Source organism: Hydra viridissima, unplaced genomic scaffold, assembly GCF_058129835.1.
Source record: "Hydra viridissima isolate aposymbiotic clone 2 unplaced genomic scaffold, HvirCarnegie_v1 scaffold_3, whole genome shotgun sequence".
NCBI classification, from domain to species: Eukaryota; Metazoa; Cnidaria; class Hydrozoa; order Anthoathecata; family Hydridae; genus Hydra; species Hydra viridissima.
The window spans coordinates 3,104,212-3,121,710 of NW_028324302.1; the positions used below are offsets into that span (position 1 = coordinate 3,104,212).

Consider the following 17,499-nt stretch of genomic DNA (forward strand, 5'->3'; position numbering starts at 1 on the left):
GGTTAAATTTCGATTTTTATGCCGTATATAGTTTCTTTGTCCGAAGAATTTTTTGATATTAGATTCCCAGGTGAAATTATAAACAAACCCGGTCAAAGTGATCAACCATCCGGTCAGAATAATCAGATACCTTTGTTGTTTTTGTTTTTTTTGCTAGAAATGGATTCCTTAATTTTAAAAAGCTCCATATTGGTAAGTGCTTTGTCTTTATATAGCTTCCTTCAGTTTTTGCTAATTTTTCGCATATTCTATGCCACTTTGCCGCGGTAGCGTTTAAAAGCATTGCAGCTTTTTTTGCAATTTCATTGTTTATGACAAATAAAAAAAAAAAGAACAATTTTGACTTTTAGAAATCATTACAGAACCAAAACTTAATTAAAATATGGAAAAATAATTTAGATTCCTTATCACTTGGGAATGAGTCTTTATTATTAATGCAAAAAAAAACCATCAGCTTCTAACTTTCAATTTTTTGACTTTTTGCTGTATTCATGTAAGGATTTACAATTTTTTCCCTATAGTGCATGAAGGATATTCACCCCGGGTAGCAATTAAGCTCGAACAGAATATCCTTCATGAAATCGTCACCTAATTGTTAAAATTAAAAACCGTCTGGTAAAATACACAAAATAGATATAAAAAATCTATCAGCGCGAACTAAGTCACAACTATCAAAATTGCTAACATAGAATATGGAAATTAGAATCGGGACATAAATAGGATTTTTTTATTCATGGTGACCATGACAGTTAAAAAGTACTTAAACAATTTAACATGTTCATGATGTTATAAATTTATTATGTTATATATTTGAGTTACAATATGTTTGCTATAACTGTCCCCTTAATGTACTTTATATTTTAATATCCCCCTTAATGTACTCTACATTTAAATGGTAATTTTATTATGGAGCACACTATTTAGTTGTGTGATCCTAGCTAAAAGCTAGATATTAACATCAATATTAATATATTTTGTGTTAACAAGGGTGTTACAAAAAACACAGTTCATTACAAATAGTAATTCACTAACAAAACGCAATGACCTAAATAAAATAAAGAAAAGGCAAAAAAAAAAAAAAAAATTAGAAATATATAAAAGTATATAAATAAAATAGTATATAAAAGAAGCTGAAGTTACATAGACATACCAAGTGATGTACTAGAATTTATTAATTATCTAATGATATTAATTATTGTTACTAATTACTGTTTTTTATTTTGTTGTTGATTAATTTTTATTTTTGTTATGTTGTTGTTGTTCTTATTGTTTGTTTTTTTTTGTTTTTTTTTTAAGATTATTATAATCATTATTAGAGATAATAATAGAGATTAAAATGTTCAATCTTAATGCCTATGATGTTGTGGCATTTGATATGGATCATACTCTAATACAATATCATCTTCCAGAAATTTTTAAGGTAAATTAAAGTTTATTGAAGTTCAAAAATTGAACAAATGTTGTATAACAAAATAGCTTTAAATGATTATGCTAATTATAATAGCTTTACTACAAACTACTCCTGAGCAACAATTTTAAAGTAATCAATAAAATTAGTATTTTAGTTTTATTAAATTTTTTATGTCTTTTTAAAAAAAATACTAATTAACTGCTAATTAATAGTTATGAGATTTGAAGAAAAAATATCTTCTTTTAAATATGTTTTTAAATATTTTTAAAAATATTTTTTTAAATTTTAAAGTGCAGATTTAACTTTCTTTCTCAATACAAAGGATTAAAAGCTGTTGTTAAGAGGTAGCAATTGTTCATATCTTTTCTATTCCAATAATTTTTTTTTAATATATTATTGACTTTATAATCATTTGCATTAACTTAACTAACATTTGTTTTTGATTTGTTGTAGTTCTGTTCAGTATATCTTTTAAAAAATTCCTTTTCTATCATATGGCAAATGATTTCTATTGGAGATCTTTGTTTAAATAGTGACCTGCAGTGCCAAGATAAGACTTATTGTGCAGCTATTTCAACTTAGTTGCTTCAATCTTTTATTCAAATGACTTTTCATATATATTTTCAAAAATTTATTTTAATTGAATTTTTAGATAAACTGTTAAATCTTTAGATTTCTGACTAAGGGCTTCTGAATTTTACCTTCAGATTATTTTTACATATTCTTTAGATTATTTTTTCTTCTGATTATTTCCATTGATTCCACTCTTCTCTTGTTAAAATATTTAACTAATAAACAGAGTTTGACACTCTGTTAAACTATTTCGGTGATTTTTTTTTAGTTTTCCAAATGACAACCAATTTCATACTGAGTTGATTAAAATTTTAATAACTGTGTTTTTTGGATAATTTAATGCACTAACATACTATGTGTAAGCCAAATACTGGCGTTGTATATTAATATTACTTCTTTTGATAATATGTTATTTGCAATAATGAAAAAAAAATTTTCAATTACTTTTTGTTAATTTTTAAGTAACAAATGGCAGATAGGATTTGTTTACTTATTAAAGCAAAAGAGGCTGTTGATTTGTTTTTAATGCTTTTAGATTTATTTTTATGGTATTATAATAAATCTAAAAGCAGTCTCATTTGCTGGTTGTGATTGTTAACACTTGGATGACTTATGTAATAAATTTTATTTTTCTTTAAAGTAACTTACTCATCATTGAAAATTTTATATTATATTTCTGAATTACTAAGTTAGAAGCTTAATGATCTTTAACATTTATAAGCACTCTTTCAGTTAGACAGGTATTTATAAATATATTCCATGTAGCTCATATGTGCTTATGTAAATTATATACATGTAAAGTTGCACATACATACATACATACATACATATATACATACATACATACATACATACATACATACATACATACATACATACATACATACATACATACATACATACATACATACATACATACATACATACATACATACATACATACATACATACATACATACATACATACATACATACATACATACATACATACATATATACATACATACATACATATATACATACATACATACATATACATGCATATACATGCATATATATATATATATATACACACACACACACACACATTACTGTGCAAAAGAAAGTAGCACCTAAGAGAATTTTAATATATTCAGGATAAAATGTCAAGCAAAATGAAATTAAAACTAAAACATAAGTACAAACATTTTTTATTAAATTGTGTAATATAATACAAGTTTTTTAAAAATATTTAAATTTATAACTATACATAGAGACTTAACTTACATTAAGTGTGACCACCTTTATTTACAATAATATCTTGGAGCCTTTTATTTATACTTTTATGCAGATTTTCAATAAATGTGATGGGGATATTGTACCATTCTTCTTTTAAAACACTCCAAAGCTCATTTACATTCTTTGGCAACCTTTCCATCTTCTTTCTGTCTAAGTAGTCCCAAAAATGTTCGATTATATTCAAATCAGGGCTCTGAGGAGGCCAAGCCATGGTTTAAAGCACTCCTTTGTCTTCCAGATTTGATAAATAAATTTTAGCTAATTTGCATGTATATTTGGGATCGTTATCCTGTTGTAGGATAAAATAATCCCCCATCAGTTGTTGTCCAGAAGGCCCAGTATGGTTATGTAAAATATTTTTATATTTTTCACCTGTAAACTTTTCTGTTATTCTAGTAATATCCCCTACCTCTTTTATTGAATTACACCCCCAAACCTGAATATTCCCTCCACCATGTTTGATAGATGATGCTTGACATGGCTCCTTTAATGCCTGTCCCTTTCTTTGCCTAACATACTGAAGTCTGCTCGTCCCAAAAGTTTGAACTTTAGATTCGTCTGTAAACAATACCTTGTCCCATTGATCTTTCTGCCGCTCTTTGTGCTCTCTGACAAACTTTAATCTTTTTTCCTTATTACCTTTGCATAGTAACAGTTTTTTAATAGCTACACAGCCTTTTAATCAAGATTTTAATAAAGGTTGTTGCATAGTAGATGCATGTACTAAAGTTCCTCTAGCTCTTTTAAGATCTTGAATGATTTCTGCGCTTACTTTCTTGCGATTTCGTAGTGCTGTTATTTTTAAAACTGTTCATCACATGGGCTTTACATCTTGCGATGACCAGACTTCTTTTTATCCACTACATCACTATTTTCATTATATTTTTTATATTCTTGTTGAACTGATGCTCGCGAGCAATTCACACATTTGGCTATTTTAACTTGACTCTAGCCCTCTTCATGCAAAAAAATGACACGATTTTTGTCATTTATTGATATTTTTGTCATTTTATTAGTCCCAAAATTAATTTTATTATAAAACAAAACTTTTGAAATAAAAAAAATTTTAGACGAAAAAATCTCTAATTAACATGAGAACTCAGCAGTAACTAAAAGTTCTTCTCTACTCTCTTATTTATCAAAAAATATTTAACAATAATAAATTTAAACAAAATAAATAAATAGTACAGTTGTTGATGTAATCAATTTCAAGTGTTGATCCATGTCCATAATAAATAAACAAACATAAGTGCATGAAAAATGATACGAGTTGAAACCATCTAATAAATATTAACAAAAAAGTAAAAAATTATTAACATAATTGTTAACTAAAATAAATAAATAATTTACTTATATTTATTTAAACGTACATTTTTAAAAAAATTTCTTAGGTGCTTCTATCTTTTGCACAGTACTGTGTATATATATATATATATATATATATATATATATATATATATATATATATATATATATATATATATATATATATATATATATATATATATATATATATATATAAACATCAATAAATGTTCATATAACCCTTACAACTTTAAAAGTATGTTATAGTATAATAAAATGATTTTTTTAATAATTTTTTTCTTAAAAGTATTTTTAAATAGCTGGAAAATAAATTTAATGCAGTTATTATATGTCGCCGTGAAATTTTTTTTTTTCCTCTTTTACGTGGAATTGCCCATATATATATATATATATATATATATATATATATATATATATATATATATATATATATATATATATATATATATATATATATATATATATATATATATATATATAAATTTATATTTATATATATATATTTATATGTATGTATATATGTATATATACACACTTGTCAATGTAATGTTTACAAAATTATATGTATTATTTTTCCATAGTAAAGCATCAAATGTTGAAAGCTATATTAATTTCAGCTCATTTATACATGTACTGTGGAATACTTAGTGAAAGAAAAGAATTATGGAGATTTTTTACATAAATTAAACAACCAGTGTAGAGTACCTAGTGAAAAACATTACGGAGATTTTTTGCATAAAGATAATTTTGAAAAGTATAAAGATTTCAGGTAATGAAATTCAAGTGAAAAAATGTGTTTCTTCAGTTTGTTCTTTTTATTAGTATGTTATATTTTCTATTTCTTTTTCATTACTATATTATTATATTTTTTTTTATTATATCTTTTTCATTATTATAATATTTTCATTATTATTTTTCATTATTATATTATATTTTCATTTTCTTTTTATTATATTTATTATATTATAATATGTTTTTTTTAGTTTGTTCTTTTTATTAGTATATTTATATTTTCTATTTAAGATACAATGTTTTTAAACAAATAGTTTATTTTAATAATTAATATTTCCTTTTATTTTAAGTCATAATTATATAAAATTTAATAGAGCATTCTGTACATAATTTAAAAATCTCAGAAAATTAAAACTCTTTTCAATATGTAATTTGAGTTAGCTTCAATATGTGATGAAGCTTTGGGTTTTGATATGAAGCTTTAGGTTTCGATATGAAGCTTTGGGTTTCGATATGAAGCTTTGGGTTTCGATATGAAGCTTTGGGTTTCAATATGAAGCTTTGGGTTTTGATATGAAGCTTTGAGTTTTCTAATCAATCATTAAGCTAAATTATTATCCAGTATAAAAGTAAAGTAAGTCTTCTAAAAGCAAAAAACAAAATCACAAAATTATTAAATAAAAGTTGCTCAAAACGAATTTGAATTGAATAAAATTAAAATTAAAGGTAAATTCTCTGTATATCGAATAAAATTAACCACCAAAAAAATATTTTAAATTACATTTAAACAGATAATCTTTTGAATATCTAATTCAATCAGACAATTCGCTAACATAAACAAAAATTAGTTTTTTGTCCTTTTAAAACTTAAATATAAAATATGTATAGTTTTTATTGTTTTACTGATTTCTTAAATTGTTTTTTTTAATATTCCATGTTCTTTTGTACTTTGGTTTTAGTCTGCGTGGTCTAGTTTTTGACTGTATCAGAGGAAACTTTCTGAAGCTTCACAAAGATGGTTACATTCTAAGGTATTTAATTCAATTTCAAAATGCTCAAGCAAATTTAACAAGATAACCAAATAATCTATTGTATTTGAATGTTAAATTGTTAAAACTTAAATGTATTTGTTGTAAATCATTACTTTATAAAAAGAATTGTACACAAAAAAGAGATCAAGCAGAAAACTCCAGCCTTGTTCAGATTTCCTTTACTACTAATCATAAGTTATTAAAGTATCTGCATTTTAATATACTAAGAGCATTTATTCTTATCAAATATTAAGAATAAAGAATTCTCTTTTGTTACCAAAAGATTGTATTTGTTAGCTGGTTTTTACGAAACCCCAAAAAGTTTAAAAATGATTTTTTAGTCTTATTTAAAATCCTTCAGTTTTAGTTACCTGACCATGTCTTACATCCTTGGGCAATGCAAGGTTAAAATAAACTAGTTAATAAATAATATTTTTAGCGTTTTTTTATATGTTCAATAGTGACAATGGTGGTGATGTAATGGTGACAAACCTCATTTCTTTTACTACTTGTTGCTCATTATGCTGATTGTAAGTGAAAAATGATTGTCTACTTTTTTAGGTGGACAAATGTTTTGATTTACAATATTAGGAATTAATTTAAACAGCCAATAGCAGCACAATGAGGTAAAGAGCTAAAATAAGTTATGATTTACGACAATTATGAATCTGAATAAGTACAAAAAAAAAAAAAGAGTTGAACTCCTAATAGTTCATGTTCTAATTAAAGTGAGGTTTTTACTATCTTTCAAAGTGAAGTTTATATTATTTTATTCACAAGGGAAATGATGTTTAATACCTTTTTAATTTTCTCTGATGTTCTGCCCATTGCCAAAAAGTATCAACCTATGTTATGACATGTTTAGGGTAAAACACCTGAAACATCTCTTAAGAGGTAGCTAGTAGATTTAGTTGGTTTCATATCTTACTGAATTGTTCTTTTGGTTAGATAATTCATCATGGATGTTTCTCTCGGATAGTTCTTTATTTCTCATGGATATTTCTCATGGATATTTCTCATGAATAATAATGCTTTGGGTAGCCATTATTTGTGAAAGCTAAATTTAATTATTTCTGAAAAATGGAGCAATCTTACAATCTATTGCATCTAGGCTTGAACTTCCAACAAAGAATGGCACTAATTGGCAATTAAAAATATAAGATTTTCTATTGTTTTTATTTTGCATAGTAATTCCTTTTATTGTTTGTTTTAAAGGTGTTCTCATGGATTGAAGAGTATGAGCAATGATTATATTTCAAGAATATATGGTATTGAACGATTTTGGCCTCAATTTCCAACACTAAAGGAAAATGTTTATCAAAATGGTATGTCAAGTTAAATTTTTTTGTTAAATAAAAGTTCTTAGTGAAAATCTTTAAAAAAAATTTAAAAAAATTATTTTATTTTGCAAATTTTTTGTTAACTTTTGGTATGAATAATTATTATTGTAATAATGAATTTTTGAATGCGAATTGAACATCTCTAAATATCTTAAGTTTACATTCTACTACTTATTGAAGATAAACTTCTAATATAACAGTTTACACATGTACATAGATACATACCAGATATAGACATATATGGTATAACTGTTATATTGGAAGTTTATTATCAATAAGTAGTAGAATGTGTGGTTCTGGAAATTAAAATTTTTAAATATGATTATTTCCACTTAGTATCATACATATAGAAATAATTCTGGGCAAATATGAGCTCAATTAAGTTGTAAATTTTTGCTGATAATTAACATTAATCTCAATTACATAATTTTCTTTGTGCAGACTACAGATGTGTTTGGCAGACATCTTTAATATAATATTTTTCTAACATTTACATTTTTAATGAATGTTCAATAAAAATTAGAAGTAAAAATTCAATTTGGTTAATATGTTCTGAAGAAGTTGAGATAACTGGAAGCAAGCTTTCTTCAAATAAACTGTTTTTCTTTAAGCACCACAAGACTTTGAAAAAAACTACTTATTAAAGTGCAACAGCTGTTGTCCGAATGATAGCAATTCTTGGAATAAAGCTCAAATCCCTATGCAACCAGAATATCTTGCCATATCAAAATTGGAAAAACTTCATGAAAAGTGGATTAAGTTGAAGAAAAATGCTAACAGAAAGACTGAAACTTAACAAAAGAATGAGACAGAGTTTTTTGAAAATCTTGATAATTATTTAACATTACACATGTGGATCCCTTAAACAATCAAAATTCAAGAGGATAAAGACTTTCTTCTTGCTCAAAGAGAGAAAGGCCATCATGGTTTGGACCAGTTGATAAAGCACTTACTTCAAAAGAAATTAGTGCATATAAACGAATAAAATTAAACACAAATAGAAAGAAGAAAGAAGTTCAATATTTAGAAGCCAAGAATGAGACAGTTTTTCTTGAAGCATCAAATAGTGATGAAGAAGGTGGAGTTTCTTGTAGTCAAAGTGAAAATTTATTTAACAAAATAGGAAAAATTATTTTGAAGATATGGTCAAGACTATGCAGACAATCAAAACTGGTAGTAAATATTGTGACACTAAGTCTAGCAGCAGTATTGGACAGGACAAAGTTAAGCAACAGGAAGGCAACTTATGTTTTAGCAGCTGGAGCTCAGAGTCCAGGCCACAGTGAAGATTTAGTAGGGTTTTAGTGTTAAAAATCGACAGTGAAGATGAGTTAAAAAGCTCTTCAATTCACAAAGAGCAAGAAGAATGTTTCTTTAAAGAAAATTTTATCAGTTTCTTTAATAAGCAAGAAGATTATCAGTTTCTTTTAGGAAATTAAAAGAAATATTTAAAGAAACTTCTTCTATGCTGGTTGTACACTGGGATGGTAAACTATCTGACCAGTAAAGATTTGGTTGACTGTCTACCCATCATATTATCTGGTGTTTGAATTAGCCAAATTCTTGGTGTTCCCAAGCAATACTCTGGTGGCACTGGAGAAGCACAAGGATGACAAAAATGATGTTATACCATTTGCCATGCAGCAGCTTGAAACTAACCAACCTAGAGATGATTATTGAGAATTTCTATAATTGTGTATTATTTTTCTTAGCAGCACACCTGGTCATGGAGTTAAGTCTATGGCTTCTGGTGACATGCACCATGCCAGGTGGATGGCAAATGCATTGTATACTTTCAAGATCTAGATGTTTAGAGGACAATTTAAATTAACTAAATGTGAGGAAATATGTTTGCATTCGGACTGTATTTTTGTTGCGTGTGTCTAAATCAAAGCATGTTTCACAGCTCCTCTTGCTGCATCTGCACCTGATAATGATCTAAGTTTATTAGAAACTCTAGTTTGCTATCAGAAAATCCTGTCATTTCCAAAGCAGCCAGCAGTAAATTTGCTGTCCATCTGTGATATGTTGATGAAAAACATGTTGCTTCGACATTTTTTGATTTAGTGAACGCAAAGTCTAAATGAGCCATGGTGAAAGCTTTATATGAACAACCAAGCCAAGATGACTCTCTGAAAAGGACTCAACTAAATGTTGCAAAATCTGTCATAATTAGCATAGAAGAATTTGTTAAAAAGAGCTCCATATTGTTTTTTACAATTGTCTGAAAATTTCAAATGTGGGAGTTCAGCTTTGATTACAAAACTGCCTTGGAAATTGTTCATAATCTAAAATTTGTAAATGACAATGCAGAAAGTGGTTTGCTTTGATTGAAGAGTACATTCTATAATTACAAAGAAAGAAAATCAAAAACAATATCTCCTTCAACTAGAACATGACCATAGGCGCAAGTTCCCAAAATGCAAGAAAGAACTGTTTATTGCAAAATAAGTTTAGGAATTTTTGACTATATACATAAATACTATATAATAATGATTGATAAAAATTAATTACAAAAAAAAGTAGAAACTTCTCAACCTTACAAAAAACTTTCATTACAGATTTAAAATTGAAAATTAGAAAAATAATGCATAATATTTATTTTTTATTAGAGGGATATGCTCTCCTTGAAAATTTCTTTACAATGCCAGCTGCTTTGTTAGTTGGTGAAATCATAGAGGAAGTAGATAAAAGCAATGTGAGTATTTTTTAAGTTTAAAATCTGTAAAAAAAATTTAAGTTTATATAAAAAATTAATATGTAAAAGTGGTTAACTAGTAATTTTTTTTAGAAAACAATCCAACAAACCGCCAAAAAATATGTGTAAATTTTAAATAGGAGTATTTAAGTGTTATTAAATTTCAGTGTGAAATTTTTTAAACAACAAAATCAGCTTTAACAAGGGGGATCCATTTTAAAGTTTATAAGAAATAGGAGAATTATTCATGAAAGGGCTTTTATTAAGGAATCATGAGATTCTTATAAATTGTTAGTAGGTTTTTTTTACATAAATAGAGATGCTGAAAACTGTGATTCTATTTGCATAAATTTCTACTATCAACACGCTTCTTCATAAATGGCATTTCTAAAAAATATCAATGTGGATATAAAATGATTTTAAGAATTTAAAGTTTTTAAAATTGTAAATTCTTAAAATTTTTTTTATTGCAAGACTTTTGAACTTTTTAAAATTTTGTTTTTTACATTTTTGGAATTTAAAGTTTTTCTTCATACACCATCTCATAGAGGAAGATTACTATCTATTAGTTTATGATCTATTAGTATCATCTATTAGTATCGTCTATTAGTATCATTCATTAGTAACATCTGTTAGCATCATCTATTAGTATCATTATTTAGGATGAAATGTTATCTGATTATACACTTGTGTGGAAAGAGGTTGCAGCTGCATTACTAGTTAATTTCCAACCATCATCATTTAAAGGTATCATTTCCTTTGATAAAAAAATAAATTTTTTGAATTATACTATTTAATTATTTTATTACAATAATTACATTTATTATTTTACTATTTTATTACAATAATTACATTTATTATTTTATTATTTTACTACAATAATTACATTTATTATTTTGTTATTTTACTACAATAATTACGTTAATTATTTTATTACAATAATTACACTTCTTATTTTATTATTTGATTACCATAATTACACTTCTAATTTCGTTAAGTTTTTCTTTTTAGCTGATTTAGGTCTGTTTTTTCCATCCTTAAAAAAAAATACAGAGTTGTATGTAAAAAAGTGTCCTTTAAGTATTTTGGCATGGATTAAGAAACTACGTGCAGTTGGCAAAATGATTATGCTTATTACTGATTCATATGCAGATTTTGCTGATTTCATAATGAATTTTTCTTTTGGGTAAATATATATTAAAAGCTTGTTGTTCTAGTTTTAGTTATGGTAAAATGTTTGTGATTTTTGTTATGAGTTCACACTAAATATGCTTTAAGATTGATATTTCTGAAAATTTCAATAAATCAAAATTCAGTATGAAAAATGTTGATATTTTTTTTTTCTTCCTTCTAAGTTGAGAATAGCACTAATATAAGTAGTACTAGATTATAAACTCTCCCCACTGCACAGAGGGCCAGTAGGTGGACAAAATGGGAAAAATCTTAGTTGCCTAATCTTTACAGCTTACTTAGTTTTAGTCTCTATATATATTAAGTTATATTTATTGTTAGTTTATATTTAATCGCTTAGTTATGTTGACTCGGAGCATTTAAATATTGCAGTTGAAAAAAAAAATTCTAATTATAAATAATTTTAGTGAGATCAACATTAAGTGATATTTGTTGTCAAGAAACAAAATTGCTACAAGGTTATTTTAGCATATTCTGAGGAAAGACAAAGCATATTTTTACATGAATTTGTTATGTATACAACATCAAGTCTTAGTATTTGTACTCTAAAGATTACATATTAGAAAGAAAGAAAAAAAATTCTTGGAAAATATTTGTTAATAATTGTTTACAAGACTATAACTGCTGACACAAATTGACAAGTGCTGTCTGATATGTATTTATTATTCTAATTTTATATATGTTTTAGTTTCAAGAATCATTAGTCTGTGCAGCATATGTATTATAATATCAACCTGTCAAGTAAAAAATATTTGTTACTAGGATAACATTTTTGTTTTAGATTTGATTTTGTTAAACCTAGACTTTTATAATTTTCTTAAAGTAAACAACCAAACAAAATTGTTAAAAATCATTGAAGATATATTTAAATTTATTCTGAAAAAAGTTCTTGAATTTGAAGATGTTAATTTTAAGCGTGCTGTGTAGCAATTTGTTTACAGGTATCAAAGAAAATGGTAATCTATCAAAAGTTTCGAAAAGAAATTTGCAAATTGACCTAATGAATAACCAGTTAAATTGGATGATTCTTTTAATAAAACTAAAAAGCAGTGTACATCTGGGTTGCTTGAATCTCATTCATCCAAAAAATTACTTTTTGCTCCTAATAAAAAAATAAGAAATGAATCTAATGTTATTGCTGCCAAGAAGGTTTCAAATGTTTCAAGTACAGATGAAGCTCTGGCCTTAATGTATGATACCAGTTTAACAAAATCTTTCAATCAATTAATTAGAACTGGAGGCTTGGACAAAGAGTATAACATTTATGCCACTTACAATGATGTCAGGAATGTAAAGTTAAAATGTTATCCTGCAAATATAACAGTGGAGTCTAGTTTCAGTTCCTATGAAAGATTTAATGACTTACGCTTTGCAAAAAATCTGTGCAGTTCAGGAACTTGTTTTGAGCGACTTTATTATGAAAGACAATCTAAAAAAAAAAAAAATGAATCTCACGGCTGGCTTTGATAGTGCTACTAGCCAAAGCATTTATAAACAAGTTTTATCAGAACCTGATAAAATATTATTGTTTTTCTAATTGTTGATGTATTTTCAATATGACAATTTTTTCTTGCACTATTTTTTGTTTTTTATTATTGCTAAAACATTAATTACCTAAATATCTGATTGTTATTCAACATAGGTGGGTTAAAAAACAGGTTAAAAGTTTGTTTACCCCTATGTAAATAAGGAAAATATCTGGTTGCTAAGCATCATAGGTAATTAAAGCAACCAGAAATCAAAATTAATATCACCATTGGAACTACAATCCTCAAATTAGTGTATAGAGCAAAAAGGGTCTTTAAATCTTCTATATGTGATGGGTTATTAACTTTGTCCAATAGAAGTGAATTCTGGCTCACTGTGCACTGATTTTTTTTTCATGACTAATTCTGTTTAAATAGTTAAGATTCATTAGTTTACTTCTCTCTTTTGAAATTTAGTAAACATGAGAAAATGTTTTAAATTAATTTTTTTTATTAAGTTAAGCCTTTAATGGCTTCATTAATGTTCCTAAAACTAATTATTTTGAAAAGTGGAAAATGAAAAGATTTTCTTTTTTTATATGATAATTTTAAAGTGAAACTTTGAATCAATTTTTTTTTTTTTTTTTTTTTTTTTTTTTTTTTTTCACACTGGCTGAGTATCAAAGCTTTTTTTTTTTTATTTTTCAATGTCTTTATTTTTTTTTTTTGGGCACAAAAAAAAAAATTGATTGGGGAATTTGCAACATATTTTTATTAAGGACTACTTGGAAAGAATCATTTGATTTCATTATTGTTGCTGCAAATAAACCAAGTAAGTGTTTAATGGTTTAAGTCATTCTCACATTATTTGATTTGGTGTATTGATTAGGAGATTTTAAATTCTTAATATCAGTTAAAATCTTTTTGACAATCTTCTTAATCAGTTCAGAATTATCATCTCTCTTTTTTTATGGATCTTTACAGATTTCTTTCGTGATGGATTCAAAGAAAGACATTTTTTATCAGTTCATAATGGAGATCTTACTAGCATTGAAGTAGTGGACCTTCAAAAGCACACTATGTATGCTAGAGGTCATGCTTGGCAACTTGAAAAAGTTCTAAGAGCAAATTTTGATTCATTTAAGGTATATCTGCTTACTTATCTTTGAAGTATGAAGTAAAAAATTTGTAATGTTCTGTACTTTCTCAATCTTTGTTAGGTTGTTTATTTTGGTGATAGTATGAGGTCTGATATTTACCCTCCAAAAAAGTTTATGAATTGGGACACTGTTGCTGTTCTAGAAGAATTGGAAGCAGAGGAAGTTCACTTTCATAAGAATAACAATGTAAATGAAGCATTGGTAATTTATAGGTGTAAAGTTTCTTAAATATTTATTTAAAATAGTTTATATTATAGTGTCTCGCGTCATTTGTGACATTTAAACAAAAAACTCTAAATATTAGAAGTTAAAGTTAAATTGTTTTTTTTATTTCATCACTGAAAATATTAATATTATTTCATCACTGAAAATATTAATATTATTATTTATTTTATATTATTATTATATTAATAATATTAATATTATTTCATCACTGAAAGCCAGTTAAAATGAACTTATAAAAAAAAGTTAAATTGATCATATATTTAAGTGAAATACTTTATAAATAAGTAACGTATAACTAAATCTCTTTATGAATTTCCCAGTTGTCACTTAAGTGGTTATCAAATTTTTTTGTTATGTTATGGAGAATTTCTTCAAAAAATGAAGATTTTTTTCTTTATATTTTTAGTTTACAGAGAAACACCCAAGAGTTTCAGTAAGATATTTTAATTGAAAATAACCTGCTTACTAGTTAAACATTTTTAAAAGAAGAATAAATGTGCATAAGGCAGATAGTTGGAGATATCTAAAATATTATTTAGTACATGAATTCATATTCTGTATTTGATTGGACATATTTTTTTTTTTCTATTGTTAGTTTTTAAACCAGTTTAAGATTTCTTAAAGTTTTAATAAAACTTAATAAAAATGTTTTAGTCAATGTTGAAAGAAGAAAAGCTGATAATTGCATCCAATCAATGGGGATCATTATTTACTGATGACTTTGGTAACAGTAGTAAAAGTGAAAACCACCCTATAAATACATTTTGGGGTGATATAGTTCGTTGCTACAGCAGATTAGCCATCCCATTGCTAGATTATATTGCTGGTAAAAAAATTTGAGTTTTGCATTTACTTGTATGCAATTTTTTTTTTATACTTCTTGTTATTTATACTATTGCTTCTAAAAAATTTTTTTATTCTATTTTACAAAAGTTCCAAACCCTGTTACCAAACTGGCATTCAAATATGACTAAAATCTATTTAAGATTGATTTTTTTTTCTTCAATTTGCAATTATGGCTTTTTATTTTTATTTAGAAAATGATTTAAATTTCAACTATGCTTCTTTTGATGTTGGGGAGAATGGCTTTTATCCAAGTCCACCTAAATCATTAGAGGAATTCTTTAAAACACTTAACTATTAGACTTTGTAAATAGATTTAAAATTTTTTTATAAATTTTATTATTTTAAATAGTTTTAGAATTGTTTTAAATTTTGCATTGTGGTTCAAATTTTTTGCAGTAAAAACCTCACTACCTGCTTAAGTCTGATTAAAAAAAAAAGTAATATTTATTTCTCTTTTTTATCTTCTCTTATTAAGTCTGATAAAAAAAAAAAAAAAAGTAGTATTAGAATTTAATTTTTGAAATTTATAGATAAGTAGTCTGTTGGTGTTTTTCTCACAAATGTGGTAATACGAATATATTTAACTTTTTCATATAATGAAAATTTTAATTATTCTTATTATCTTTTACTCATTATAATTTTATCACGAGTAATTAGGTGATAACATTTAAAATGCAATAGGAAAAAGTTTATTTTTTTATTTCATATATCAGTTCTTATAAGAGTTTTGATATCTGTAAAGATATTTTGTATGTTTACTAAGTTAAATGATTGTTTCAAAATTGTATGTAATAGTAGATAAAGCGTTGATGGCTGAAGCAATTAAAAGTCTTGCTTTCAAAAAAATCTTTATGCTAAATTCTCTGGAAGAAGAAAAAAGTATAGATCATGATTTGTTTCCTAATCACTCAATATTTAGGTACTTAGTTTGTGGACCAAAAAGTTGCGGTCGAACAAGTCTTCTTTTTGAAGTTGCCTTTCAATATGCTGAAAATGAGAAGAATGTATTATTTATATCCAACAAAAAGTTTGACTCTTTGCCTTGTTTGTTCAGTTCTCGATCACAGCCATCACCAAATATACTGAAAAGAATCAAGATTTTCTACACACCAACACCAGTTGATTTCTTGAAGTTATTGGCAGGGATCCATTTGGAAGATGATTTAGTTTATGACTTACTTTTAGTAGATAACTTAGATGAAATATACAGTCAAAATTTAAAAGAAGCCTTAATGGCCGCTGCAAAATTGTGTGCATTTTTATTTGATGCTGTGCATTACTTTAGAAGAAATGGGTAATTTTTATAAGAGTATTAAAATCTTTTATACCAAAAATTAAAAATTTTTTACAAAGGATTCATTTAAGATAAGAGAAGTTTAAATTAATATAAAACATAACATTTTATTATCAGAACATTTTGTTATTAGATAATAAAATGTAGAAACTGAGTGCAATAAGTTATAATAGTATTTAGATTAAAAATATTGACAAAAAGTTTTTTTTCTCTGTTTTTGTTAAAAAATTTAAAGAAATGAATTTCACAAAAACTTCTTAACAAATCTGCTGTTCAGTAGATTGTTGTATTCAGTTCAGTAGATGTTTTTCAGTAGATTTGTTTGATGATAACAATGTTTTTGTTAAATGTTACTTTGACTTAAAACAAAAAAAATTTTTCAGATTTTTTTCTCGTAAATTTAGAGCAAGCACAATATTGATTGTTTCAGTCACATGTCATACTGTTCGTACTAAAGTTTTAGAAACATTAGAAAAGAACTTTTATAACATTATACAGTATTATCCCCATCATAGTGGGAATGGTTTCATTATCAAAAGCAGTAGTTATTTAGATAGTGGCAGCGATAGTGATGTTATTGGAATCCATGTTTATTTTAAAGATGGAAAAATCTGCCTAAATTTGTAGTGTGCATGATGCGCACTTGTAACTTATTATTAAGATGGAAAAAGTTGCTTAGATTTATTGTACATGATTCACTTTATGTTTGTAACTTATTTTTATAGTATTTATTGTTGATATGACTTTCTATTGTTTAAAAAAAAAGTTTGTTTATAAAACTTTGTTTTTAAAAGTTGTTTTGAATAAATTTGTAATAAATTTTTTGTAGTAAGAAAAAGGTAAAAAAAAAAATTCATTTACAAATCTTTGAGTCAGTATCATTATTATTTATGTTATTTTTTTATTATTTTTACAATTTTGGTTATTT

At 25.7% G+C, this 17,499-nt stretch overlaps 2 protein-coding genes across 8 annotated transcripts; both read left to right on the forward strand.

Moving 5' to 3' along the window:
- Positions 1-1,291: 1,291 nt before the first annotated feature.
- LOC145202603 (5'-nucleotidase domain-containing protein 1-like) lies at positions 1,292-16,304 on the forward strand. Of its 7 annotated transcripts, XM_090082439.1 has the most exons (14): positions 1,292-1,420; positions 5,206-5,357; positions 6,280-6,351; positions 7,567-7,676; positions 10,304-10,389; positions 11,052-11,136; positions 11,401-11,575; positions 13,826-13,878; positions 14,031-14,191; positions 14,267-14,407; positions 14,838-14,864; positions 15,086-15,257; positions 15,469-15,580; positions 16,197-16,304. In XM_090082439.1, the coding sequence occupies exons 1-13, from the start codon at positions 1,337-1,339 to the stop codon at positions 15,573-15,575; spliced, it is 1,425 nt and encodes a 474-aa protein (XP_089938565.1). In that variant the 5' UTR covers positions 1,292-1,336; the 3' UTR covers positions 15,576-15,580; positions 16,197-16,304. The 7 variants fall into 7 exon arrangements, 5 of the variants coding, with proteins under 5 accessions (XP_089938565.1, XP_089938568.1, XP_089938564.1 ...); XM_090082442.1 differs by lacking the exon at positions 16,197-16,304 and having other exon boundaries at positions 5,170-5,357; positions 15,469-15,696; XM_090082438.1 differs by lacking the exon at positions 16,197-16,304 and having other exon boundaries at positions 15,469-15,696.
- LOC145180336 (uncharacterized) lies at positions 15,899-17,331 on the forward strand. Its single transcript, XM_080055209.2, has 2 exons — positions 15,899-16,571; positions 16,976-17,331. Exons 1-2 carry the CDS (start codon positions 16,045-16,047, stop codon positions 17,196-17,198), a joined length of 750 nt encoding a protein of 249 aa, XP_079911335.2. The 5' UTR covers positions 15,899-16,044; the 3' UTR covers positions 17,199-17,331.
- Positions 17,332-17,499: the final 168 nt, after the last annotated feature.

Bases quoted from the DNA above. Each gene is read 5' to 3' on its own strand.
- LOC145202603 (XM_090082439.1), top strand. From the start codon at position 1,337: ATGTTCAATCTTAATGCCTATGATGTTGTGGCATTTGATATGGATCAT. The intron at 13,879-14,030 runs GTAAGTGTTTAA...GGATCTTTACAG, and splicing joins TGTTGCTGCAAATAAACCAA to ATTTCTTTCGTGATGGATTC. The intron at 15,258-15,468 runs GTAAAAAAATTT...ATTTTTATTTAG, and splicing joins ATTGCTAGATTATATTGCTG to AAAATGATTTAAATTTCAAC.
- LOC145180336 (XM_080055209.2), top strand. From the start codon at position 16,045: ATGATTGTTTCAAAATTGTATGTAATAGTAGATAAAGCGTTGATGGCT. The intron at 16,572-16,975 runs GTAATTTTTATA...TCGTAAATTTAG, and splicing joins CATTACTTTAGAAGAAATGG to AGCAAGCACAATATTGATTG.